The sequence below is a fragment of the Ochotona curzoniae genome, unplaced genomic scaffold (genome assembly GCF_017591425.1).
Source record: "Ochotona curzoniae isolate NIBS_2020 unplaced genomic scaffold, NIBS_Ocur_1.0 contig_1, whole genome shotgun sequence".
Lineage (NCBI taxonomy): Eukaryota > Metazoa > Chordata > Mammalia > Lagomorpha > Ochotonidae > Ochotona > Ochotona curzoniae.
In genome coordinates this window covers 44,417,394-44,444,557 of record NW_024464918.1, presented here as the reverse complement: position 1 = coordinate 44,444,557, position 27,164 = coordinate 44,417,394, and the positions used below count along the sequence as shown (strand labels likewise).

At 50.5% G+C, this 27,164-nt stretch overlaps 2 protein-coding genes across 2 annotated transcripts in view; both read right to left on the bottom strand.

The window, feature by feature from the left end:
- Positions 1–1,166, bottom strand: part of TRIM36 (tripartite motif containing 36) — a 32,264-nt gene extending 31,098 nt beyond the window's left edge. Inside the window, exon 1 of the mRNA XM_040977122.1 lies at positions 1,104–1,166. Within this exon, the coding sequence (XP_040833056.1) occupies positions 1,104–1,166 (63 nt within the window). The remainder of the gene's footprint in view (positions 1–1,103) is intronic.
- Positions 1,167–20,260: 19,094 nt separating this feature from the next.
- PGGT1B (protein geranylgeranyltransferase type I subunit beta) overlaps positions 20,261–27,164 on the bottom strand; it is a 28,344-nt gene continuing 21,440 nt past the window's right edge. Inside the window, exons 7-9 of the mRNA XM_040973231.1 lie at positions 25,465–25,649; positions 23,961–24,069; positions 20,261–21,256 (exon numbers count right to left, since the gene is read on the bottom strand). Coding sequence (XP_040829165.1) covers positions 21,075–21,256; positions 23,961–24,069; positions 25,465–25,649 — 476 coding nt within the window. The 3' untranslated portion in view covers positions 20,261–21,074. The remainder of the gene's footprint in view (positions 21,257–23,960; positions 24,070–25,464; positions 25,650–27,164) is intronic.

Below are 27,164 nucleotides of genomic sequence, written 5' to 3'. Positions count from 1 at the left end.
TGACCTACAGGCAGGAGGAACAACAGACCTGGGTTTTTACAGAAAGATACCAGGCGGCTGCCCATGCAGCTGAGGGGCCTGAGGTCCAGGAGGCCAAGGACAGGTCAAGGACAGCGCCAGGTGCATCCAGGGCCGCAGTAGAGCAGTCCTGAGTTGGGCATGCGACCTCCTTTCTCCCAAGTGCCTTCAGGCCCGCTCCCAGGCTGATGCTGACACAGGCTCACCTGTCTGCTTCTAACCGCAGGGGCCCAGCCAGAAAACATCCTCGCAGAAGTTCCTGCTGGGCCTACTGGGGAAGTGAGGTATGCAGCTCAGGCACCACTGGCCACACTTGCTACTGGCATCCCATCAAGAAGGGGCTGTTTATTTTGTAATGACAAACGGCTCCCCTCTCCCACACACCCAGTCCTGGAATCAACACGCTTGTGGCCCCGTGGGCATCACCCCAGATTGTTCAGGGCTGCAGAGCCGGGTTCGTGGGGACTCCTGCCCCAAACAGTAACATTCAACGCTGGGTTTTTGCTTTTGGTCTTGGCCGGCTGTGGGGCTTGGGTTTGGGCTCGCCCAAGGCGATATCAGCACCCAGGGAGTTTGCCCTCCATTTTGCCAACTGCTCAACCCTCCTCGCTACCTCTTGGCAACCTCTTGGGCACCACTGGGGGCTGGTTCTCCATGCAGGCTCCAGCTCAGCCCGGTTAGTCATAGCACTCCCAGAACTCGCCCGGCTTCCAAAGGGCCCCAGCGGCAGGACAGGAGGGACAGATATGAGACTCAGTTGCCCTCGCCGGCAGAAGCAGCTGGGCGCTTGGAGCATCTGGCCCAGGGCCGCGGGTTGCATAGGGCTTCGGGGACCGGCTGCACTCCCTGGCGTGGCCAGATGGACAGCAGACCCAGGACCCAGACATGATCGCCACCTCTAAGTCACCGCGCGTGGGCCGCTCAGGTCACGCTGGACAGCGCCCGCAGCCCCTGCGCCCGGCTCTTCCGGTCATGGCGTGCGGGGCACCGGGCGCTGCGCCCCCACCACGCCGTGGAAGCCCCGCATGCACCCAGGAACCGCGGGTCTCACTTCCGAGTGCCCCGCGGGAAGGCCTTGCGCTCACCTTGCCCTTGGCCAGCAGGTCCATGATGTAGCCAAATTCGCTCCCGTCCCCTGGCTCGGACATGGTCACGGCGCTGCGCGAACTAGAGAGCGCCGGGCCCGGGGCATCGAAGCGCCTTCTTCCCTCTCCCTTCGCTCCTCCTCAGAGTTCTGCCAAGCGCTCTCACGGAGGCGTCGAGCGTGGCCAAATGGGCAAGCCGGCGCCGCGCCGGGCAGCACGGGGCATAGGGGCCAGGGGCGCTGAAGGAGCGCGACCTAACGGGACCCGCGCAGCAGCAACCGCACAGCCCCGCCTCCTCCCGGGGGTCCCCCGCGCCGCTGTGACAGACCAGCGCGCACAAAGCGCCGGCTCCGGGAGAGGCGCGGGAGCTGACATCCAGTGCCCCCCAGGGCGATCCTTTGTCGGACGCCGGGCAGGGCGCGTGCCCGGCTCTAAGCACAGCGACCCCTGTAAAGGAAAAACAGACAAGCCCCCAACCCCGAGGCACTGGCTGGAGGTGCCAGTGCGGAAATGAAGGCAGAGGAGGCGCAACAAAGGATGTGACTGCCAGCGCCGGAAAATAAATAAATAAACGAAGCAGCGAAGGCCCAGGAAGCGGCCAGGGCGCAACTTGAGTCAGCCTTCCTGAAATCCAATAGGTGACAAAGAGTGAGCGGCAGGATGCTCTTTCAGGGGTGCAGGGCGACGCTATCTCGTTTCCCTCCCCACCGCACCCCGTCCTCGGTGAGTAGCCACACGCGCTTGGGGGTGGGGGGGCGCCTCCGCGAGGCAGGACCTGACCTGCGGGTCCCACCTGACCACTCTGGGTTGAACAAAAGCCTGCCATGATCTGTTGGCACCCGTCCCCTACCCCCCCCCCCCCCGCTCTGGGCAGGCTCCTCTTTCTTGAAAAGGAGAAAACAGATAAACTTTCGAGTTCTTTAAGAAAAAAAAAAAATCTGCCCAAGAAGTGAGACTTTCCACAGGTGCAAAACCACTTGGTGAACCCCAAGTGCGCTGCCACAGCACCCAGGGACTCTCCCCCTCCCCCTCCTGTTGTGGGGGTCCCTTAGAGCTCATTACATGGGAGACCGGGCTGGTGAGAGGGTTCTGCCTTGCTTGTTCTTTCCGTCTTTCTCTAATCTTTTCTCTCTGGCCCACAAATCATAAAAGAATGCTGTCCCCGCCCCCCCAACACACACACACACTTCTAAAACTGTACCAGGTGGTCCTTAACTGTTCCCTAGAACTTTGCTTCTTCCTGGCTGTTCCCCTCTCTGAGCGCACAGCAGGCGTCCCCGGGCTGGGTGTCCGCAGGCCAGGGCTGGGTACCAGGTGAGACCTGGTCCAGGTCCCTGTATGCATCTCCCCTGCCGCATGGTGTCCCATTCTGCTCTGTGCGTCCACAGGGAAAATGCGGAATTCAGGCTGAGGGCGTGGCTTCTGGTCCCGGGCTCTGACACTTCATGACCGCAGCCAGAGTGGATGAGATGCCAGAAAGAGAAACACTTTTGCAGCGAGAACTAGCCACACCCAGGCAGGGAGAGGGAGAATCAGCCAGAGAGATCTTCCATGTGCCTGCTTATTTGCCCAGTAGCCACAGCAGCCAGGGCCGAGCCAAAGTCAGGAGCCTGGAAGCCTGTCTGGGTCTCTCCCACATGGTTCTTGGCAAGGACCCAAGCACTTGAGCCACTCTCCACTGTCTCTTAGCAGGAACTCAGAATCGGGAGCAGAACCAGGGCTGGCACCTGGCTTGTGTCCAGTGCATTAGGCAGGCATCTTAGCCACCAACGAGTGAATGATCAATGTGCACAGCACACTGGCAGGCAGAGCGGCAGAGACCCTGGCTGGCAGGTGCCTTCCCCAGGACCCCAGCTCAGCTCACACCTCATGCTGAGAACAGGTTCCTGGCCCCAGCCTGAGCTGCTGGGAAGGCTGGGCTCTGGCAAGACTGTCGCTCCAAATTAGCCTGAGGGCCTGTTGGTGAGGAAGACAGCATGACTGACAGTGGGCAGGAAGCTGCTGGGCTGTGCCACAGGGCAGGTCCACTCGGCTCTGGGAGTCTCAGCTTTCTCTAATGCAGGGCAACTTTTCTCGCTTTCCGGAACTGAAAGGCCTCCAGCCCCTTCCCGCTTCCTCGTGCCAAGATCTGATCTGGGGAGAGCCCTAACTCTGGCTGCCACTCTTCTCCTGGAAAAGCTGCTTTATCAAAGGTGTCTACCTTTCCTTGACTGCGAGAATGCCCTCCAAGAAAAAAACATGCTGGTCAAGACCAAGCCAGGGAACAGCTGCTGCGGTGCCGGGCAGTGCCTTTGAACTCTTCTGTCTACATCCGCGAGTCAGAATGTGGCTCTGGCCCTGAGCAACGGGGTGTGTGCTGGGCTATGTGCCAGTTCCTTGGCATCCACATGGAAGGACCCTGACAATCACCCAGGACCCTGTGCCGATGTCAGAGATGAAAGGCACTGGGGACTTGTCTGGGAGACCCACGTGGGGTAGGAAGGGCTACATGGCCAACAGGGGGCAGGCAGATGTGGCCATGTAATTTCTCTTCTAGGAACAAAATAAGATTAAAATCAGGGCTAAGCCTCCACCTGCAGCATCAGTATTCCATATGGACCCCGGCTGTAGTCCCAGCTGCCCCTCTTCCCATCCAGCTCCCTGCTCGTGGGAAAACAGTGGAGTGTGGCCCAGGGCCTCGGGACCCTGCACCTTGTAGGAGACCCGAATGAAGCTCCTGGCTTCTCACTTTGGATCAGCCCAGCTGCAGTCATTGTGGCCATCTGGGGAGTAAACCAGCAGAAGGAAAATCAATCTCTGTAAGTCTGCCTTCTAAATAAAAATAAGGTTTTTTAAAATAATAAAATTAAAATGAGGCATTCGTGTCAGACCATTCCCCCAAAGGAATTCGGGTTTCTGCAGAAACACCTGTAAAGAACCATCCCACCTGAGAGGCGGTGTCGGACGAGAGGCAGTGTGGGACGAGAGGCGCTGTCGGACGGGAGGCGCTGCGTGAGGTGGATTTCTCACCCTGTCCTGTAAAGCCTGCTGACCGGCAGCTTCTGCCAAACCGAGCTGAGTCTTCAGTCTAAGCGTTCCATTATCAGCTGCTGAAATCACTGGAACCAAACGAGAGTTAAGGCTTCTTACAAATGTATTTCTCTGTTTAAAAGGCAGAGAGACGGTGGGGGTAGGGGGAAAGAGAGAGAGAGATGCAACAGCAAGGGCTGACCAAGCCAAGGCCACCAGCCAGGCACTCCCTGCTGGTCTACACGGCGGCAGTAGGGAAGCAAGCCTTGGGCCGTGTTCTGCTGCCTTCCCAGGCAGAATGCAGAAAGCTGGGTGAGGAGCAGAGCAGCCTGCACTGGGAGTAGTGCCCATACGGAATGCCAACATTGCAAGGAGAGTCTTAAGCCACCGTGCCACAGTGCTAGCTCCAAGCATCACAGCTTTTTACGTCATTTGGTTTTAAATCCTCCAGGGAAGAGTACAACTCTTACAGACCTGCTGGAATGTTTTCCCATATGTACCCCTTACATGACTATTCCCGGTGAGGAGGGCTGGGGATTTTGTTGACCTTGTGTCTGGTCAGCTTGTTGGGCTTTCATTAATTTTAAGAGTTACTTGATGCTACAGGAAATGGTTTAGAAGACAGATGCCGTATCCAAATACACATGCAGGCCGTCATTTCCCTTTGGCCAATATTTGCAGATCATTCTTTCTTGTGTGTGCTAGAATTTCTACTGGCAGGTTGGGTAGCAGCCATTCCCATTTCTGCCTTGAATGGAAGCAGTTCTGATAGTGCCCCCTCTGTAGCTGAGGAGCTTTTAAGTACCCTTGATTGGGTTAGGAAAAAGCCACAGTGGGTGCTGTGATGAACTGCACCACACACCCTTCATGGTCTTGATGTTTCTGGTTTTTCCGAGCCCAGCACACAGTGAAAGGCAGGCTCTGCTCTCCAGTGCGGACCCACTCACGGCACCCACCCTGCTGGCTTACGACTGCAGTCTGCTAATGCGTTGGATAACAGAAGCAGCCACCCATCTCTAAAGTGCAGCAAATGCTTCCTGGCCCTGTCTCCGGGAGCACACTTGGAGCTGCTCCATGTCTACTAACAGCATCCGTCTGCCCGCTGCATTTCAGGAAGGCCTGCCAGCATTTCTGGACCAATCAGTGCCTCTGTTGCTGTGTTCCAGTACAGCTGTGGATATAATATTTATCACCATTTCTAGGAATGGGGAAGTAGGGCCCGGTGAGGTAGTCTAGCGGCTACCTTGCAAGTGCAGGGATCCCATTGGGCCCCAGTTCTAATCCTGGCAGCCCTGCTTCCCATCCAGCTCCCTGGCTGTGGCCTGGGAAAACAGGATGGCCCAAAGCCGCATGGAAGACCTGGAGGAGTCTCAGGGCTCTTGGCTTTGGATTGGAGCAGTTCCAGCCATTGCAGCTGCTTGGGGAGTGAATCAATGGACGGAAGATCTTCCTCTCTGTCTCTCTTCTCTGTAAATCTGACTTTCCAAACAAACAAAAAAAATTTTTTAAAGAAATTGAGGAAGTGGGGCAGGGTGACCTCTCGGAGTCTAAACAGAGGTTGCCTGCTTCTCTGTTCCATCTGCCGTGACCAGAGGCGGATGCTCCTCCCTAACTCTCATTCCTCCTCTCTCAGTGTGTTCTATCGAAGCCCACACCAGTTTATAGTTAGGCAGAGAGGCAGGTAGCTGGCCAAGCTATGATGAGAGGAGCAGTGTCACGGTACACCTCCAGGACAGCTGCTTGGAGCTGCCTCGAAGAAGCAGCAGCCTGCTCAGCTGCAGCCCATGCTCCAGGCATCAGTGATGCTCACAAAACCAAGCACACAGGCTTAGATGCAGCTGTTTCTCTAGCAAGCTGCATGGCACCCGGGAAGCCCCGCTGCCAGAAGCTGCTCCTACTGGAGCTGAGCCACAAGCCTTTGTGGCCTGAGCACCAAAGCTCCAATCCTGCATTGCCCCTCGGGGAAGGGAACCCTGGCCACACAGTGCAGTCCCCCACACTCACAGCACCCAACGTGGCCATCACTCTGTCCTGGCTCTGGGCACTCAGGAAAGGGGATCTGGGCAGCAAGTGGGCAGCAAGGGGCAGGACCTTTTTTTCCTGTCCACTGGGTGCACAGTGACATGATCCATTGCTTTTCTCTCCTGGGAAATAAGATCTATGGCGAGCTGGCCAGTTTGTTTGTCACCAGAGACGGTGAAAGATATTGGATGACTCATTGGCTTCATACCAAGGTCCTGCCCAGCTCCCAGCTGACCCCACTCTGGGGCATAATTCTCTGGGCAGTGCCAGCTTCTGTTGGTACGAGAGAAGGCAGGGTTAATCAAGAAAATTGTCCCTGGCAGATACAGCTGTGGCATTGTCGTAAATAATTTAACTCCACACTCTGTCTTTGCTTCTTTGATCTGCTTCCTCATCGGATCTGGCTATATGTATTCTCCCGACATGGTCTCGCTCACTTCCCAGGCTTCAGGGCCTCGGGCCTCAGTGTGGACCCTTAGCTGCTGTTCTGAGGAGCAGCCCTCTTGGTGCTGGGCTCAGACATGGTGTGGCTCTGGGAGCATCTTCCTGTTCTTTAGTCATGAAAGGAGCAGAGAGGACAGACCCGTTCAGATCTGCTGCTGCTTCCAGGCAGTGCGTGAAGTGACGGAGAGGGTAACGGCAGGATGTGCTAGGTGGTAGTGACTCCACAGGGCAGGTTGCTGGCCAGCGATCAAACAGGGACACCCCAGCTCTGGACAAAGTGGCACAGTCCAGCTGTTACTCTGCCACCCAGCACCTGTTTAAGCAATCTTCCTGAGGCCAGGGGTCAAGGCAGAGATGCAACCCGCCACAGCACCAGTGTAGAGTGCTCACATCACCGACTTGTGCTACCCACGCAGGACACAGAGCCCCACCAAGGGCCAAAGTGCTGCGAAGAGATCCAGAGCAGAAAGCACACTGTGCACCCCGCAGGGAAACAGCACGGGAGCAGGAGCAAGAGACCTGTGGCCCAAGGACAGCATGTTCACCTGTCCCCTCTCCAGCCTGCTGGGGCGAGAGTGAGGCTTTGCAGGGCTGGGCCTGAGAGGAACCTGCTCCTGCACGGCATGCTGAAAACTGCCCGAGACCCTTCCCAGCCTGCTGTGCTGATGCCCACCTTCTGGGACTGCCCCTCCACACCTGCTCCAGTCTGTGCAATGGGGATTTCAGTGGCTTTCAGAGATTGGCAGTGAATGTGCTGTTTTCTGAACTTAGCTGTAGGTCCCAGCCACTCAGAGGCCCTTTCTGCCCCCTACCCATCCCCACGGCTAAGCCCTCACTCGGGCTAAGGTGAGCATGCGCAGGCAACCCAGGGGCACAGAGGCAGTGCCCAGCACTGACCCTGCTCATCCTGTGACACACCCATTTCAACATCCATCAGCGAACAGAGGCGGTTCCCAGCACTGACCCTACTCATCCTGTGACACACCCATTTCAACATCCACCAGGGAACGGTGTTGCTGAGTCTCCACTGTACACTCTTCCACCACTAACATGTTTCTGAAACACAGAAGCAATATTTATAAACATTTCCTTGGACAAGCCATACAGCCACATAAATATGCATGAGCAGGTTTCCTGCCAGTGCTGCATCAGCCCTGGAGGGGAGAGCCTGGCCTTGCACAAAAGCCTTTCACAGCGCGAGGCTTATATCATCAAAGGGAAATTGTTACTATTTGTCTTCCAGTATCTTCTGTGTGAAGAGTCCCAATATAAAATATATATCTCTCTGTGTAATACATGTTTGCTCAAAATAGCTGTGTTTCACATAATCCCAAGTGGAATTTTCAGTGTCTTATTTTGATATACTACTAAGGCAAATTTGGTTTACATTATGAAAATATGTTCTATTAAACTATAAAAGAACTCATAGGCTTTATGCAATTTGTTACATGGAGCCCTTCAGTCTAACAGGGAAACACAATGGTCAGCTACAATGTTTCCAACACCATCCTGAGACTTGATGGTTTGTCCCCTCTGAATTTCACTTAAGCTCAGTGAGAACAGGATGCAGGGGCGAGGAATCCCACCTTGGCACGGGAGGTAAGTGGGATCACAAGGATGCAGCTGTCATCCACAGGAAAGCAACCTTGTCAGGGAGCGCCATGCCACCAGCTTGCTCAGGCTGCCTGACTGCACCCTGACGGAGTGGTGAAGCTGCGAGGAGGCCCTGTGCCACACCCATGCCAGGCTCGGACCGCCTGCCCTCCGACCTCGTGTGTCACCCTGTCCCCGCCCCTATGCTGCTGCAGGACACTGAGCCAAGCTAGCAACTCCAGCACAAGCACTCGTCCAATGAATACGCGAACCAGTGCAGCTGTTCACAAGTCATCCTGGAATGACATTTTTGTACAGTCAATACAGATGCTTCAACTAAGCACAGGTACCCAGAGCAAAATGTATTTTACATAATGAATCTTCGCAAGAAAGGATGTTGGAAGACAAACGTCAACAATTTCCTTTGCAAAGAAAAGTTTCAGTGGAAAATAAGTATTAAAAAGCCCACAAGAACTCTAAAACACCTAATTAACCATTTTCTTTATTTACTTAAAAGACCAATGGGAGTCCTAACATTGGGTGCATATTCAAAAACGTCAGATTAAAATTTCAAAAGAGAAATAAAAAAATGTACTTCGTTTAAACGCCATTTCTTGGAGCTTGTGTTGAGGTACGGCAGGTAACGCTGCCACCTGCAATGCTGGCATCCCAGAAGGCCATGAGGTCCTGTCTGTGCTAGTCCATTTCCTAGCCAGCTGCCTGCTGATGCTCCTGGGAAAGCACGGAAAGATGGCCCAAGTGCTTGGATCCCTGCTCCCTTGTGGAAGACCAGGATGGAGCTCCAGGCTCCTGGTTTCAGTCCAGCTCAGCTTTGGTTGTTAGACCATTTGGGAAGTAACTTGGTAAATGGAAGATTTTGCCTGTGTGTGCATGTGTGCATATTTCTGTCTCTCCCTCTAAATTTTCTTTGTAAATAATTAAATACATAGTTTTTTAAAGCCACTCTGGCATTCACTCCTGACTATAAGAGGCTAAAATAACCACTAACCCCACGAGGTTAGAGACTGTCATCAATTATACATAAACTGACAAAAAGAGAAACCTGTAAATCCTGGCATAGTTCTCAGAATTCTCATCATTGCTCTGTTTCCTCAAACATCTATGCCGGGTGCATGGCATTCTAACTCCACAGTGCCTCAAGGAACCCTGAGGGTGATGCCATGTCCTAGAGAGGGGCCAGGAGTGGCACGAGTGGACCTGGGTCATGAGACAACATGGCAGTCACTCCAGCAATGCCAGCCCAACCACCCACATCCTGTCTAGGAAGTGACCTCAGGCAAAACGTATGTGGGCATGCCCATCAGCCAGCCAATCTCAGGGACAGGAAGTACTTCTGAAAACCCAATGCTTGCCACCACACGACCAGGGTACCCCACTTGTGGGGACATACCCAAGGCAACGGATGGGCCCATGAAAGGGACGCCTGCATGAACGTGTTCACTGCTGTACTGCCCACAAGTCAGAGACTCAGCTGAGACACCTGTCAGGAAGGGATGGACAAAGGAAGTGTGGGTCAACACCCTGTCCTGTGGAACTTCACGGAGCCATAACCAGAGTGACAGCCACACAGATGGCACTAGAGGACGCTGTGGAAGGGAATGAGTCAGGCACAGAGAGTTACCATGCACCTTACCTATAAGCAGCTTAAACACATGGGACCTGGCTGCAAGGCAGTGACAACAGGAGCCTGGTAGGGGGTGGGAAGCCTGGCTTTGGATAACAACATGCGCAGCCTCAGCTGTGTTCAGTGGGGTGGGTGCAGCTCCTGCCTTGCTCTCTCCAAGGGAAAATCAAACTGTAGCTTGTTTATCATAGGTGAGCTGTTACATACAGCCAAACCCAGTCCCCCCTCATAGAGCCACACTGTAGCTATTTGGCAGCTGTTGCATAGCTATTGGAAGAGCTACAATCAGTCCCTGAATTTCTCAGTAACTCAACTTACTCACCTGTAGAAATGGGTGCAATAGTGCTGACTCGGAGCTGCCAGGGGCTTGAGTGTTACCTGGGCTCAGCGAGGGTTTCTGCAGTATTACACACAGATGATGTTCAGGCTAGAGCACCTGTGGTATGGGTGCCAGCCTGTGTGGGTAGCAGAAGCCACTGCCTTTGTCTCTTTAGGCACACCGCCTAGGGCAGAGCTGCAGGGTTCAAAGCAAAACAGGCTTAGCTGCAGGAGTCACATCTCAGCAGAGCTCCTAGACGGGGCAGCAGCCAGTGTGCATTGGCAGCCCCTTCACCAGCTGGCTCAGTAGTCTAAATTCATACTCAGTTTCAGCAAGGGACACACTGCCCTGGTCCTCATCTGTGACCCCAGACTGTGGACTTGGCCAACTGTGGACTAGACTGCTGCACCTGGCTCCTGAGTGACTCCGCCTGTCAGCAGGTGTGGCCGCAATTATTGTCCTTTAAATCGCAGTTTCTTAGATTGTTTCAAAGGTCGAATTTCTCACCCCGACCTGGGCTACTAGCAGCCTCTGAGCCTGCCAGCTCGGTTCTACTCCAGCCTTAGCACAACCATCACAACTCAAGACTCAAGTGCACTGGACAACCCGCAGGTTCCCCCAGCTTCCCCCCTACAGGCTCCCTGGAGACACCAACAGTGCAGTCACAGGCACAGGCAGGGTCACGATGTTGCCACTGCCAGCCTTTGCTTTCTACTGTGGCCTGGCTTGACGCTGGAGCCTAGGTGGTCCATTCCCAGCAGGCTTTGCTGCCGTGCTATTTTTGCCACCTGTTCCTTTGTAGGCTGCTGCTCCTTCATCCCCAGGGCTGGAGGCAGAAACCCTTGCTGTGTTCTGTGCCCCTTCCATCCCCTCTGTTCCCTGCTACTATCTGGAGCCCCAAGGCCAGCAGCTGCAGCAATGGCTCCCAACCCCCCGTCGTTGTCCTGGAAGCGTCCACTCCCCAGGAAGGTGGCCATCCTTCCCTGAACTGCACCCTCCCTTCCCCCAGTGCAGCGCCACAAGGAAACTCTGTCTGCCTGGCTCTGTGCCACACCCGTTGAGGTCTCAGGTGGATGATGCCCAGGGCGGGGCAGCCCAGGTGTCAGCAGTGGGGGTTGGGAGAGCTGTTCTCACATCCTCCTTTGCACTGGAGCCTTCTGGCCCAGGGGACCGCCCCTGCACCTGCTAGGAGGTGAAGAGAGGAAAGGAGGAAATGTGAGACCCAGCCTTTCCCAGTGGACACAGCAGCCAGCAGGTGGGAAGGATTGTTCGGGATCTTCCGAGGCCGTTCAGGCTGTTGTTTCCAGGGCACAGGAAGGAGAGCCATTTGGCAGCTGGTGGCCATATCAGAACCTGTTCTCCCTTCTATAACTTCATGACAAGAACCTCTTTGCAGTGGAATCATGTTACATCTTGAAAACCTGGGTGGTAATCCTGCATGTGGCCTGAGGGATAGCATCCTAGATAACACCGCTATCCTGCATGTATGGAGCTGGCTGCAAATCAAAAATGCCAGAATTCCTCTGACATGAATCCTGAGAGTGAAGCCACTGTGTTCAAGATGACACACTTGTTGGACAGGGAAGTCCATTAGGATCCCGACTGGTTTTTGTGCCAAGTGGAATTGCATATCCACCACCAGGTCCTGTTTATCACCAGGCAAATGGGAAATGAGTAAATCAAGAGGCTCAGACATAGAGCTGAGTGCTTGAGGAAAACAGGCAGTAAACAGCACTGCGGGCAGTACATGGAGTCCCTGTCACAAGGCCAAGGTCAGACTGCTGCCTACAGCTGCTGCAACAGGCGGAGCCTGACCATGGAATGAAGAAGGCAAGGGGCTGGCAAGGGCTAATTAAGGGGATCAGTTGGTGAAAACCAGCTGCCGAAAGAAAAGGGCAGGCTGGGGACTCATCATTTGGATCGTGTTGTGAAGAGGGAGTGGCCAGCACACAGGCTGGCAGGGTAGGGAGGCCCTGCACGCACAGGAGGTGGGCATGAGCCTGTGAGAGCAGGGCCTCTTTAGCTAATGTTTGAGGAGCATGGGGTAGGGGAGTCTGGGACACTAACACCTTAGGGCAGCAGCCTCAGCTGCTGGGATCCAGTGTGGTCCACGGACCAGGCTCCAGGAAGCAAATGGCCACAGGCTGTGCCTGGCAGCACCTGCTGTGGAGCACCTGTGTGCCAGTTGGCACAGGTCCATGCACCAACTACAGCCTCCAGGTGAAGCACCTATGCCTCTGGCTGCTTATGCCTTACAAGAAGCGCTCTCCACCTGCTCGGTGATGACTGGGAGAACAGTCCCCAAGCAGCTGACAGTCTGCACTAGAAAGCTGCAGTCTAGGCCTGGGTATCTGCTTAGTGCTCACCCAAGGCAGCTGCTTCGCCCACAGCCTTCTCAGCACCCAGTACCTGGAGACTGACATCCTGGTTCCCCTTGGCAGCCAAGGGGGTCAGAGATTGATATAGTCCCACTTGAGTTTTGCTCTTGTTGCCTATGCTTTGGGGGGGTCTTGTCCAAGAAGTTGTCTACATCAATGTCTTGAGGTATTACCCCACTATGTTTCTTGAAGGAGCTTCATAGTCTCAGGTCTTGAAGCTAGGTCTTTGATCCATCTTGAGTTGATTTTTATATATGGCGAGCAGCTATGAAATCTAATATATATACATATCCAGCATCATTTGAAGAGATTATCCTTACTCCATTCCACCATCTGAGTACTTCGGTCAACAATCAGTTGGCTGTAAGTAAGTGGATTAAGCTTTGGTTCTGTTTGGTCTGTGTATCAGTTCTTATTCTGTGCCGTTCTAGATTTTACAGCTTTGCAGTATGCTTTGAAGTCAGGTATTCTGATGCCTTCTGGCCTGATTTTTCTTATTTTAGACCACTTTGGTTATTCTGGATCTTTCATGATTCCTTGTGAATTTTAAGATTGTTTTTTCTAATTCTGTAAAGAATGTCATTGGTATTTTGACATGGATTGCACTGGATCTACATTGCTTTAGGTAATATAGACATTTTAATTGTATTTTTTCTTTCAATCCATTAGCAATGAATAATTTCCATTTTTTGTGTAGTTGGTGATTTCTTTCATCAATATTTGAGAATTTTTATCAGAGTGCTTTCAATTCTTTGGTTAAATTTATTCCTAAAAAAATTTTTTGATGGTTTTTGTGAATGGAATTTCCTTCTTGATTTCTATGTGAGTTCCCCATCAGCACAGAAAAACTGCTTTTTTGGGTATGTTTGTTTTGTAACCAACCTGCAACGTTACTGAGTTGGCTTATCAACTTGTGCAGTTTTTTGGTGAAGTGCTTAGGTTTTTACATGTACCTCAAGTCATCCACAAACACGGATAATTTCACCCCTTTATTTCTTTCTCCTAATTACTCTTGCTGAAACTTCCAGTACTACATTGAATGACAGAAGTGGGCATCCCTTGTGTTGCTCCAGATCTGAGAGGAGATGCCTTCAGTTTTCCCTTATTAAGTATATTGGCTCTTGGTTTCTCACATATAGCCTCTATCATTTTCAGTACTATTCTCAACATACTTAATGTCTTATCGAATGCTTTCTCTGCATTTTTGAGGTGACCATGTATCTGTTCTTTATTCTGCTGATGTGATTTGTATTCATTTGCATGGTTGAAGCCCCATGTGCTGCTGGGGCCAATCACACTTGACTGTGAGGTCTGATTGTTTTGACGTGGTTGTGGGTGGAACTCGCTAGTGCTTTGTTGAGAATCTGTGTCCACCCAAGCCACAGGTCTTAGTTTTCGTGTTATGTTGTGTCTGGTATCAAGGTAATGCTGACCTCACAGTTCAGTGGGGTTCCAACCTGCTCAATATCCTGGAATCGTCCGCAGAGGAACAGCACCCCCTTTGAATGTTTTGTAGAATTCAGCAGTAAAGCCATCAGGTAGTGCAGTTTCCTTTGACATGAGACTTCTGATTATTGCTTCAATGTCATAGCTTGCAATGGGCTTGTTCAGGTTGTATCTTCTTGATTCAGTCTTGGCAGGTGGTAGGAATCCAGGAACGCATCCACTTCCCGTGGCTTTACAGTTAGTGTATCATTCTTCACAGCAATTTCTTAGAATCCTTTGCGTTTCACCGATGTTAGTTGTTATCCCTACTTTTTCATTTTTAATTTTGAGGGTTTTGCGGGGGGAGATTAGTCAGAAAAGGAGTTTATCTGTTTTATATTCTTAAGAAAAACCTTTAATCTTTAAAAAAAATATTTATCTTTATTGGAAAGTCAGCTTTACAGAAAGGAGGAGAGACAGAGAAAGGTCTTTTGTCTGCTGGTTCATTCCCCAAGGGGTCACAAATGCCAGAGCTGAGCCGATCTGAAGCTGAGCTTCAAGTTTCTTCCAGGTCTCCCACAGGGTGCAGGGTCCCAAGGCCTTGGGCCGTCCTCGACTGCTTTCCCAGGTCACAGGCAGGGAGCTGGATGGGAAGTTGAGCAATCAGGACATTAACGGACACCAATTTAGGACCCTGGCACGTGCAAGGCAAGGATTTTAGCCACTAGGCTACTGTGCCAGGTCTTTATATATCATTTATATATATATATATATATATATATAAAACATTTACTTATTTTTATTGGAAAGGCAGATATACAGAGAGGAGGAGAAACAGAGAAGATCTTTCGTCCAATGATTCACTTCCCAAGTGACCACAACAGCCGGTGTAGCACCAATCCTAAGCCAGGAACCAGGAACCTTCTGCAAGTCTCCCATGCAGGTGCAGGGTCCCAAGGCTTTGGGTCATCCACGATTGCTTTCCCAGGCCACAAGCAGAGAGCTGGATGGGAAGTGGGTCTGCTGGGATTAGAACCGGCACACGTAAGGGATCCCTGCACGTGCAAGATGAGGTCTTCAACCACTACGCTATCGCACCAGGCCCCATGTATATTTTTTGTTTCAATTTTATTTATTTTGATTCTGATAGTTATTTCTTGCATTCTGCTAACTTAGGTTATCTCCTAGGCTTTCATTTTCACTTATTTCAAGAACGCTTTTACTCAGTGACCCATTGATGATTCAGTATCATAATTTCCAAGTGTTTATTTTATTCGATTTCCTCTATGATCTAACAAGATACATGGTACGGCTTCAATTGTTTAAAATTTTCTCAGACTTCTTTTGTGACCTAGTAAGTGTTCTATCCTAGAACATGGTCCGTGTGTTTATGGCAAGAAGGCATATTCTGGGGCCCGGCATGGTGGCGCAAGTAGTTAAGGTCCTCACCTTGCACGCCCGGGATCCCATATGGCCGCCGGTTCTAATCCCGGCAGCCCCGCTTCCCTTCCAGCTCCCTGCCTGTGGCCCGGGAAAGCAGTTGAGGACGGCCCAAAGCTTTGGGACCCTGCACCCGCGTGGGAGACCCGGAAGAGGCTCCTGGCTTTGGACCGGCATAGCATCGGCCGTTGTGCTCACTTGGGGAGTGAATCATTGGATGGAAGATCTTCCTCTCTGTCTCTCCTCTCTGTATATCCGCCTTTCCAATAAAAATAAAATAAATCTTAAAAAAAAGGCATATTCTATAGCTGGTGAGTGAAATAGCCTGTCTGGTAGGTCCATTTGCTTGATAAGATGTTTCAATTCCAATGTGGGTTTTTATTTATTTTTGTTGTTGTGTTATTTTTTGTTGTTGTTATGCAACTTTATTAAAGAAAAATAAATAAAGTGTTAGCAAAAATATTAGCTGATGGCTTATCACTGATGACTTCCATCATTTATTTAAGGCTAATTTTAAACAGTGTATTGGAAGATATATAGCTCTAAGCTTCCTAACAATTTAAAGAAAAATTACAAAATATTTGAGACCTTATTCTGGAATACAAAGGGTTTTGGACTTGGAATTTGCATTCTTTAGCAACAGGAATGGTCTTTTCCTTTCCTGACATGCGTAAAACACATCCTGCTGTCTGTCCAGCTGATGCTGTCGATGCCACACCGTCCCCTAGCCACAGCAGGTAGGACCACAGAACATCCAGGGAAGCCTCCCACCCCTACCAGGAAGGCCTAAGCAAACACGACAGCTAAGCACCCATCTCCCTCTCAGATGCCTTCCCAGGCGTGTCAGAGCAGCGAGGAATGGTTTTTGTCTCACAACCAAGCTAGAGTTCATCCTGGAGACATCTTTTTTATAGACTTGTGTGATCTTTGAGTTTGGATGATAGAGCAGTGAGCAAACCAACACAAGGACTTTAGAGATGGTTAAACACGAGATCTCTGTGGTCTCAGGTTGTCGAGATGCTTCCATTACTGTGAATATTTGGATGATAAGTTATTGCCGTAAATGCAACCTTATGTGATTTGAAGGGGCAGTCTCTAGAAAATGATTTGTCAAAAAGAATATACTGAAGGTCCAGAGTTGTGGCTTGCCAGTGAAACACAACATCCCACCAGAGCTGCAGGGCAGGGTGCTGGAAGGCCACAGGTCAGATGACTAAGTCCTTATCAGTCCATTTCAGCACGACAGTCTGTCCTTTTAGTCAGCGCCTCTCCCTCAGCACGCACTCACAAGTCTGGCCAAAGCTCTGATTATCTGGGTGTCAAGGAGACTGGCTCTGGTCTCACATGGCCTTGGCCAGATGCAGGCACAGTGGGCCTTGGCCCCCTCGCTGGAGGGCAGCTGGTGCCTTCCCAGCGCAGGGCTCAAGCACATAACACGTCCAATGCATCTTTCTGTCCAGATGATTCATCCACTGATGGGCGGAGTGGTACTGCATCAGTCTGTCTCTCCCTTAAGTCTGACAGTATCTGCTGTATGTATCTGGTGATCGTGATTGGACTGGCCCTTTACCTCTGCTTACAGTTGGTTCTGATATCAGCATAGCTATTTCTGTTTGTGTTTTTTCCACCTGCTGGGTGCATGTCTCCCATCCTGCATTATGTGTACCTTCACGTAGGCAGCATATAGAATTCCTGGTAGTGCTTTTTGCTTTAGTCCATTCAGTCAACCTAACACTTAATTCAATCCATTTAGATTCAAGGTCAGTATTTACAGGCAAGAACTATGCTTGATTATTTTTGTTGATTTGATAAAAAAATACTTTTCCTTCTCCTTTAGAGGATAACTTTCTTGGATGTAATTCTTAGTCTGGAGTTTGAAGACTTTGATTATGTCATTCTACTCTCCTCCGCCCTGTAAGAGTTCCTGCTGAGGAGCCAGATGGCACTGTTCTCTGGCGTTAGGATTCTCTCCGTCTGTAACTCTGGACAATCTGACTAGAGTGTGCCTTACAGAAGATCTTGATTGGTGGTCTTTTAGGGGTTTTTGGATTTTTATAGCTGGATGTCCATGTCTTTTTCAAGACCTGGTAAATTTTCAACTATTATTTCATTTAACAGGTTCTCAACATTTTTAAGATTGAAGTTGTTTTCTCTTTTCAAAGTTTTTTTTTTTATTAGAAAGTCAGATTTACAGAGAGGAGAGACAGATCTTCCATCCGCTGGTTCACTCCCCAAATAGCAACAACAGCTGGAGCTGAGCTGATCTGAAGCCAGGAGCCAGAAGCTTCTGCAGGGTCTCCCTAAGGCTGCAGGCTATCCTCCATTGCCTTCCCAGACCACAAGCAGGGAGCTGGATGGGAAGTGGAATATCCAGGACATGAATTGGCGCTCATATGGGATGCCAACGCATACCAGATGAGGATTTTAGCCACTAGACTACTGTTCCAAGCCATGAATTTTTTCAAATTAATGTTACCTGTGTCTGACACTGTGCCCTAGTCTTCTGCTTCCACGGATAGAAGTGCAGCTTTGAGATGAATGAGGGTTTCCTTGGCTGTGTGGCCTTGGTCCACACAGTTTGGTGTCAGTCTCCCTGGTGAATGTGGCAGAAAGGGCCTGGTTCTTGGTGCTGAGCGAGACAAGGTTGGCTGCCCCCTCATCCTACTGGCAAGCCTGAATGATGCCAGAGCTGGCGGCACCAATTGCTGTGGCCAGGACTGTGTGATGCAGAAGGACCTGCCTCAGGTGCTGCCAGGAAATTTTAACTGATACAATCTTACAGTGGAATGAAAAGAGTAACTTTTCTGCCAAAATTATGTGAAATCCATGTGTACTTTTCTCTATGAATTTGGTGAAAGTTGCCTCACATGTGTGGATCTCAGCATATCTGAGGCCGACGTAAATCTCACCTTGACGGCTACTTTGCCCGTACTTTCTGGACACACTGGCTTTCCTTCCTGTCTGCTGGGACTTTCCCTTCTTTTCTCATCACATTGGTCCTACCCTGACAGAGTGCACCTCCAGCAGGATCTCGATGGTCAGGCTCCGTGAGCTCAGACCCCTCTGGCACAATCACCAGACCTGTCCTGCTGCCCAGACCCTCATCTACGGGTGGTTCTGGGGACGCCTTCTTTGGCTCAGCCCTTGAACGCGGCCCAGTGCACCCTGCAGTAACATGCTGTGGGCATCGCTCCTTTCTCTCACTGGCTGGAACCAGACACTGGGAGGGCACCTTCAGCTTCCTCCTTTGTGGACGCTCCTTAGCTGAGGTGTGTCTGCCCGTGGGGACAGTACCTATCTAGCTTTGCAACTCTGTCTCTGGCTGCAGCATCCTCCTGGGGCTTGGACTCTGGTGGGCCTCTCTGGGTCATCACAGGAGGCTTCCATGTTAGAGATGCTGTGGGAGCGTGACGACAGACACGACAGGAAGCACTTCATCCTCCACACGGACACACGTTTCTGTTTTCCTCATTTTCTGAATGGGGAAACTGGAGCTCCAGATCATGCTTCTGACAGGCAGGTCTAGGATTTGGACACAAGTCACCTGAGTGCAGAGTAGCCCCCACTCACCGCTGCCACTGTCTGCCTCTATCACCGCAGCTTCAAGTGTTCAAACAACCACACCAAGACGTCTGGGCTGCGAGCGACCCCTTGTGCTGCTACAGCAGAGCCCTGCGGTAATCCGCAGCCCGGTGAGTGACCCTGCAGGCACCGGTGAATGCACACTGTGATGGCCCTCTGACCACTTACGCAGGGCGCATGCGCCACTGCCAGAAGGATTTCTGCTTAGGCAAAACATCTACAGACACGGCCGATGCCACTGACGATGACAAGTGGGTCAGACTCTGCTGCAGGGCTCAGTGACTCTGGGCTGACAGGACAGCACGGTGTCGGAGTAGCCACTTGAAACGTTGGGTTGCAGGTTTTCCTGCTTAGGTCACTTCCACTGATGAACAAAGTGTACTTGGGGAAAAATTGCTTATCACTTATCAATAAGCATTTTTCTGGCAAATAATTGCTAACTCACATCAATCCAGAAATTTCTGGTAGGTACGGAAAATGGAACATTTACTAGTCCACAAATCTCTATGGGGTCTCTCAGGTACATTAGGTACTCTCATAATCCATAGTCTTATACCATTAATTATTCAAACAATTAGAAAATGTCAGTTTTATGAGACACACGCCCTGGACGCCCACAGGAAAGCACTGCCTTGCAGCTTTCTTACCTTCTAAGTACCAGCGGGGACGCAGGGCAGCAGGCAGGGCGGCTGCCCTGAAGCCACTGCAAACACCGTTTCCTAATTTAATCCCCAGTGTCCAAGAGAGGATTTGAGATATGGATATCTTAATTTCCTAGGATTTAAATAGAAGGACATGGAGAAACATGGTAAGATCCCATCTGGTGCTAAGCTTATTTTTTCCTTCACCATAAGACTATTTCCAATTTAAAAAAAAAAGACTACTAAATTTGGTAAAGCAAAGAGTGCCCATAATAAATGAGCCCTTCCTCCAAGTAGCCATTAGGTTCCTCTCGGGAAGGATCATTATTTCAGGATATCTTCCTGCAGAGCGCAGCTCCCAGCACGCCTGCTGACGCGGCTGCGCGGAGCGTCTCGGGCAGGGCCACGGCGGCCATTTCCTGGCAGATGGGGAGCTTAGGAAGTTCACAGAAACAAAGCCCTAATTTTTCCCTTTCGAATGATTACATTTGCCTCCCACTTACCCCCAAATACAAACACACCAAGGATTATGGATGACATATGGACTTAGCCTACTGAATTTACTTGTGTGCTTCTATTTTTATGCTATTTGTTTTTCAATTTGAAAAAGATTACTGTATAATTTCAGCAGCTAAAATACTGAGGGCAATACAAAAATCCACAGGGCCAAAAATAGTTTCATTATCGAAGCACAATCCTCAACAACAGGTATGCCAGAAACATAGGCCACACAATCAGTGGCTTTCCTTCCAGACAGATTCTTTTTTTTTCCTGGAGGGAAAAAACAATCAATGGTTCGAGAGGAAACTCAAACGTAGCTGGTACTTATCTCAGCAACCTCCCCAGGAGCCACGCAGCACAAAGCCTTCTCGCTCATGAGCACATGAGCAGGTTACTTCTTCCCTGGTTACATAATATTCTTAAACAGCTTCCTTTGCAAAACTACTCTGTCAAGCCTGTTTATTTTACTATGCAGTTATTCACTTCATTTACGTAGGCCACACTAGTTCACTGGCACATGTCAGAATAAAACATTTTTTTTACCCAAAAAATGATGGGCTCATCTGTTTCCACAGACAAATCCCAGACAATCATTGCGGGAAGACTCCCACCATCGGGTCAAGCTTGCCCAATGCTAACTGTCGGCCCACAGACGGATTATCAACGCTGTGTGAAGCGTAAACTCGTTCTGAAGAGAAAATGTGTACTCAAGAGTTCTTATGAAGATAATCTACATACACACAGTCAAGTTGTTCAAAGAACTTCTTAGAAATATGGTATAAACATTAAAGAAGCACGGTGCCATCCACTGCGGGTCACACTTCGTGTCCTGGCTCAGGACCGCATCGCAGCGTGCCGCAGCGTCCCGTGACTGTAGGACTCTGCCTCTCAGACAGCAGAGCACGAGGTTACATGGCTTTAATGGTGAGCTACAACTAGGCTGGGGACCCGCGCCCGCCCAGGCAGAGCCAGTCACGTGGAGAGGGCCGTGTTCTCTGGGCAGCGGGCGGCCTCCTGGCTTTCCCAGCGCTGATGGAGAGCCTGCAGGCGCTGCGAAGTCCGCGTGCTGACATTCAGAGCAGGGTGCACCTTACAGATCCCGCTCTCGTCCATGAGCGACAGGCCGCAGATCCCGAAGTAGGCGTGCAAGGCATCTGCAACAGGGAGAGGGAGAGTTCACCCACAGGCCCACCGCCACATCCAACTGTAAGTTAGGAAATACCACTCAGGGCTTCCCATCTGCTTTCCCAAAGTCTCAATCACTGCTTTTTAAAAATGCGATGTTAAACTCATTGACAAACACGTCACTGCCACTGCCCGCCTGTTCTGCGATGCAGGTCAGTGCAGCAGCTGGCCCCACAGGCGTCCCAGGGATTACAGAAACCAGGGCAGCCACACCGTACCAACAAGATGGTGTTTTCTTTAAACATCAGAAGAAACCTCTAAGCAACAATCCCCTCAACTCCACATCCTAGTCCAACAACACTGCCCAGCAGCCTGACGGAATACGCCTCCCTCAGGAACACTGCCCCCCGCTCAGCTGCCACCCAGGCAACCAGCGCTGCCAGCTCCCGCAGCATTAGACCCCAAGACCAGGGAGAATGTTACATCCTCCAGTTGGCCTTCCAGGGACATCAGAGTCCAAGACATTTTACCAAGTCCAACTCTGTGCTGAAAGCGTTTTACACCTAGGAATGCAATTTACAAAAAGGAGTGACTGACAGCTGTGCCTGACATATCAATGATACTGTGACTTCATTAACAGAGTCTGTGTTAATTACCAAGACCTTCATGGAAAACGCTCATTTCTTCTGTCTCATTTTCCTCTGACTTTTTGGCTACAAAAAGTAACAACCTCGGCCAGCACAAGGGCTCAACTGGTTAATATTCTGACTGCAAGTGCTGGCATCTCAGGCACCAGTTCTAGCCCTGGCTGCTCCACTTCCCATCCAGCGCCCTGCTTATGGCCTGGAAAAGCAGCAGAGGAAGGCCAAATCCTTGGGCCCAGGTACCCACGTGAGAGACCCAGAAGAAGTTCCTGGCTTCAGATCAGTTTCATTCTGGCCACTGCAACCATCTGGGGAGCGAATCAGCGGATGGGAAATTTCTCTGTAAAAATCTGCCTTTCCAATAAAAATAAGTGTTTTCCTCTATACGGTAACACTGTCCAGATGGCTACTGTACCACTGTCCAGATGGCTACTGTACAGTAACTAAGGCAGAGAACGGATGCCTAATCTTGTAGAAACTGGGGAGGGCAGGGGGTGGGATACAACAGAAAAGGATACAACATAAACCATAAACCCAGAACAATGTAAAAGAATCTCTCCAGGTACAGTATGAATAAAGCGCTTCTTCCTCAAATGCTGGCCAGGCCCCAGCTCCAGGGCCTGCCCGTTTGTGAGCAAGTCCCCCATCTGCGGCAGCGAGGCCCTGCAGTCCTCGAGACGCGCGAGCATTCACTTCAGAATAAACCGTTCTCTTGAGAGTCTCTGCCATAAATGTCTATGCAATTCCTGGGTCAGAGCTGCTGCTCCACTCGTGAGGACCAGGAAGAAGCCAACTTCAAGGCTCTTACTAAAGGGACTTGCCCTGCAATCTGGGAACAGGTCCTTTGGCGTAAATTGAACCCATCACACCAACACTTCTGTTCCCCGCACACACCAGGTGGCCACGTTCTGTCAAGCACGAGGAGCCCATCTCCGTAGAATGTTCTCCTCACCTGTCAAATAAGGTTACGAAGAGACACTCCAGACGGTTCCATTTCCCTGGCGTCACTGTCTGATCACGCCGGACACAGACGCCCAAAAATGGCCTCAAGACTGAAATAACCGTTGCATGGAGGTACTTTTCTAACTTACAGCTGTTATGAGATCAGAACTTCAAAAATATTATGTTGCTTTATAAGTTAACTAATGAAAATCTACTTTGCCTTTTGACTCTGAAAGTATTACACCTAAGAAAACATGTTTTACGCCAAAATACAGGTAGCTGTGTGGGTGAGATATAAAAACAAGATTGAGTGAGCCTCCTATTTATACACTGATCCAGGAATACATCGCAGCTCAGCAGTCATGTTACAGGAGACGAGGTAGAGGTATTTTTTAGAATGATTAAAAAAAAATCACGATTCTACTGCAATGTGAAACGCACACTCCTGTGTCTGCTTTGTATTTATAGTTAATTCTGTGAACAGCTGCTCATCAGAAATGTCAGTGATCTTAATTATTTTAACAAACTCTCCGCTTGACTTATGGATGAAAATATGCAGGGTGCACAGGGCTAAAAAAATGAAGCTGCCCGTGGGAGGAGCCCAGTGTTGGGCCCTTGAATGCCAGGGCCTCCTACAACGAACAGTGTCCCAGCTGCCAGTATTCACCCAGAAAATGCTGGTGAATCTGCCAAAATTTAGAACACGAGTTTGAGCTGCTAAAGACACCAATACTCAGATTTTGAAATTTTGTGTTTAAGGATTTCTGAAGAGTAAGAACTGACACGCTTCAGGGAAGAGAGTAGCTCATTCTGTGCTTGGCTCAAGTACAGCTAATACAGTTGATGATTTCAAATAAGCTGAACCACTCTGCTTTGGCAAGGATTTAGTAAGATCCATGGGGCTACTGCTACAAATGAAGTAAAACACAGGCTCTGTAAATTATGTGGGGCAAAGGCACAAGGTATCACTCAGTCCCCCTTGATAATCAACCCCTTCACAAATATCCCCAGCTGTAAACCCAGCCTGAACACACCTCTTCAAATGTAAGGAAGCAACTTACAATCGGGCACACATTTTCTATCATATACTCTTTCTTAAAAAGATGTTAAGAAATCAAAGTTGTGTATTCACACAGAAAATAATTACCTGGATGACTGTCCGGCCATTTGGCAAATCCACCAACAAGGCGATCTTGAGTAGATAAGATATAATTTCTGTTTTTCTCAAAGTTAGTGTACTGGAAAATCTTCAGGAGCTGAAACAAAAGGACACTGGGCTGACAGGAAACAGTGATGTTGCTTTCTGGCACCCAGGCACCAGCCAGACACATCTTTGCCTGGGCAAGGCTCACACAGAGTCGCGGGGAGCTGGGTACTTCAATTTGCCACCCACATCATGTTCATTGTCTTTCTCAAAACTACCGTCCTTTTCTTGCCCCATCTGCTATTGCCTCCATCTGAGCAAGGCCCACCCAGGCTTCTGTAAAGCCAGATTCCAAACAACAACTTCTCCAATCCTACTGTAACACCAGTCCTTGAAAAAAGTGCAATTTTAATTTACCTTCTTTTGCCTCTGAAGACAGGCTTCTGAGTTATTACTCACAAACCAATAGTAACTGTTACTAAAAAGACTTCAAAAAACAGCAAGAATCTTCATTAACCCGATGCAAAGAAACAGTTTTGTGTGAGACTAGTGAACCCAGTATACATTCAGGAAGACAAACACACATTTCATAGCATCTGAATGAGATATTCTAATGGAGAAAAGGAAGTTTTAACTAAGGCAAACGTGTGGGTGGGCACTTAGTGGCTAAACACTGTGCACTCAGGCATAGTAAGAGGTAGTAGAGATGGAGAACGTGGGGGAGGCCAGTCAGAGTTTTAGGAGGTTTAGACAAAGAAATCAATAATCAGGAAGCATTAAGTGGCTTCAAAAGCAGCAGCCTCGCGTCTGTCTTTCCAGGCCAAAATCCTCACGTAAAAATGTTACAAGGATCACTTTCACACAGCATCAGTTCCAAATTGATCACTGGTCTATTTCAGTAACTTGTTTTTATAACCTTCTGTCTACAATAGACTAACAAGCTGTAAGTAAATTATAACTATGTTTTAAAAAGGCAAATTGTGAGTTTTGACAGCATTTCCTGCCCTTGCGGAAACAGCCATCTGGCACAGCCCGCAGGACAGGGCACAGCCCGTGGGACGGGGCACAACCAGCGGGACGGGGCACAGCCCTCGGGACGGGGCACAGCCCGCAGGATGGGGCACAGCCCTCGGGACGGGGCACAGCCCGCGGGACGGGGCACAACCCGCAGGACGGGGCACAGCCCACGGGACGGGGCACAGCCCTCGGGACGGGGCACAGCCCGCGGGACGGGGCACAGCCCTCGGGACGGGGCACAACCAGCGGGACGGGGCACAGCCCTCGGGACGGGGCACAGCCCGCGGGACGGGGCACAACCAGCGGGACGGGGCACAGCCCTCGGGACGGGGCACAGCCCGCGGGACGGGGCACAACCAGCGGGACGGGGCACAGCCCGCGGGACGGGGCACAGCCCTCGGGACGGGGCACAGCCCTCAGGACGGGGCACAGCCCGCGGGACGGGGCACAGCCCTCAGGACGGGGCACAGCCCGCAGGGTAATCTCTTACCTTCAGAGTTGCTCCTACCCAGAAAGAGTAGCAGGTGTCGACTGGCTTGTTAGGCCTTCCGTGATAACCGTTCTGCTGCCTCATTATACACCATCGCTTTATCCTGTTCAGTTCTTTCTCGGAGAACACCTCCTCCAGCTTGCCCATGAGACACAGCGACGCAATGCCGCAGAAGGTAGACCCTCCTGCCAATGAGAAGCACACAAAGCTTCACACCGCACATCAGGAGGCCGGGACAACTGTTCACATAGCGAGAGGAAAAGCAGCTGAATAATCTCAGAAAACATGAAACAAATTCACAATTTAAAAGACAACTAGAATTTTACAGTAACTACTAAGTACTGAAATCTTCAATGTAAACTTGATGACATGAGAGGATTTTAAAATAAAGCTATAAGAAATATTTCTTATAAAAACAATAAGACAACAGAATTAAATAATTTTTTCAAAATTGTATGATTCACGGTAGACTGGGAACTAACCCTAGGACTCCCAGATCCCTGCCCAAGGCAGTCCCCGAAGCCCGGAACCCAGAGTCCGGAGCCTGGGGCCTGGAGCCTGGAGCCCTGCAGCCCGGAACCCAGAGTCTGAAGCATGGAGCCTCACAGCTAGAGCCCCAGAGCCTGGAGACCTGAATCCCTGAAATCTGGAGCCTAGAGCTCTGGAGGCCTGGAGCCTGGAACTGAAGCCCCAGAGCCTGGAGCCATGCAACCTAGAGCCCTGGAGCCTGGAGTCTGACGCCCTGGAGCTGTCGAGCCTGGAGTCCAGGAGCCCTGCAGCCCCACGGCCTGGAGCCCGCTGGGGCCTTGGAGACCTTCAGCATGGGAGTCTGGAGCCCAAAGCCTGGCTCTCTCGACTGGTGTCTCCTGCCCAGAAATACAGAAGAATTTTTACACACAAGTTAGAATCAGATTTGTGGTTACAACACCTGGTCAGATAAAGAATTTTACGGAAGTGTAAGGGGAGGGAGGAATACACAGAAATCAAAGGTAAGCGTGCCCTCCAAAGTCTGAAAAACGATGAGAAACTTATTTTGTTGCAGAAACATGGGGGAAAAAATGCAATGTGTATTTGCATGAACTTTTTGAGATCCCTGGAATGGGTAGATTTCAATATCTTTTGCAACACAATACCCTCATCTTTCATTGCACCATGCACAGCCTCCTGGAGTTCTTCCACTCCCTGTGGAAGGCTAGGCAGAACTGCCTAAAACATGCCGCTTGGTCCTCAAGGTCAGACTGCTGCTGCACATGGCCCAACGGGCTCTGCAAACGTGATGGCATCAAATGGACAGCATGCAGACAGAGCCTGCCTGGGAGGGTCCTGCATGTGCCCTGGGCAAGAGGACAGAAGCCTGCAGGGTCATGCAGTGAGCTAACGGCAGGGCCGCCATGAGCAGCTGTGGGAGCCAAGGCAGAGTGCAGCCAGGCCCCCAGGGGCGACAACACACACATGCTGTTTGCTCCAAAAGCTTCAGTTAAGAATTTAACATACTCGCCAGGGAATTATTTTTCCCAGGAAATGAAAAAATAATTAGTATTTTCCATAGAAGAAAATACAACAGTCACTGGCACAATCTGTTGTCAATTCAAAACAACATGAAAACCCTTGTGTGTCACAGTGCTTTTTGTTAATTCCAGACTAGAGTGGACACTGCCAACCTCACTGCTGACTGCGGCATCCCGTGGCCCGCAGGAGCC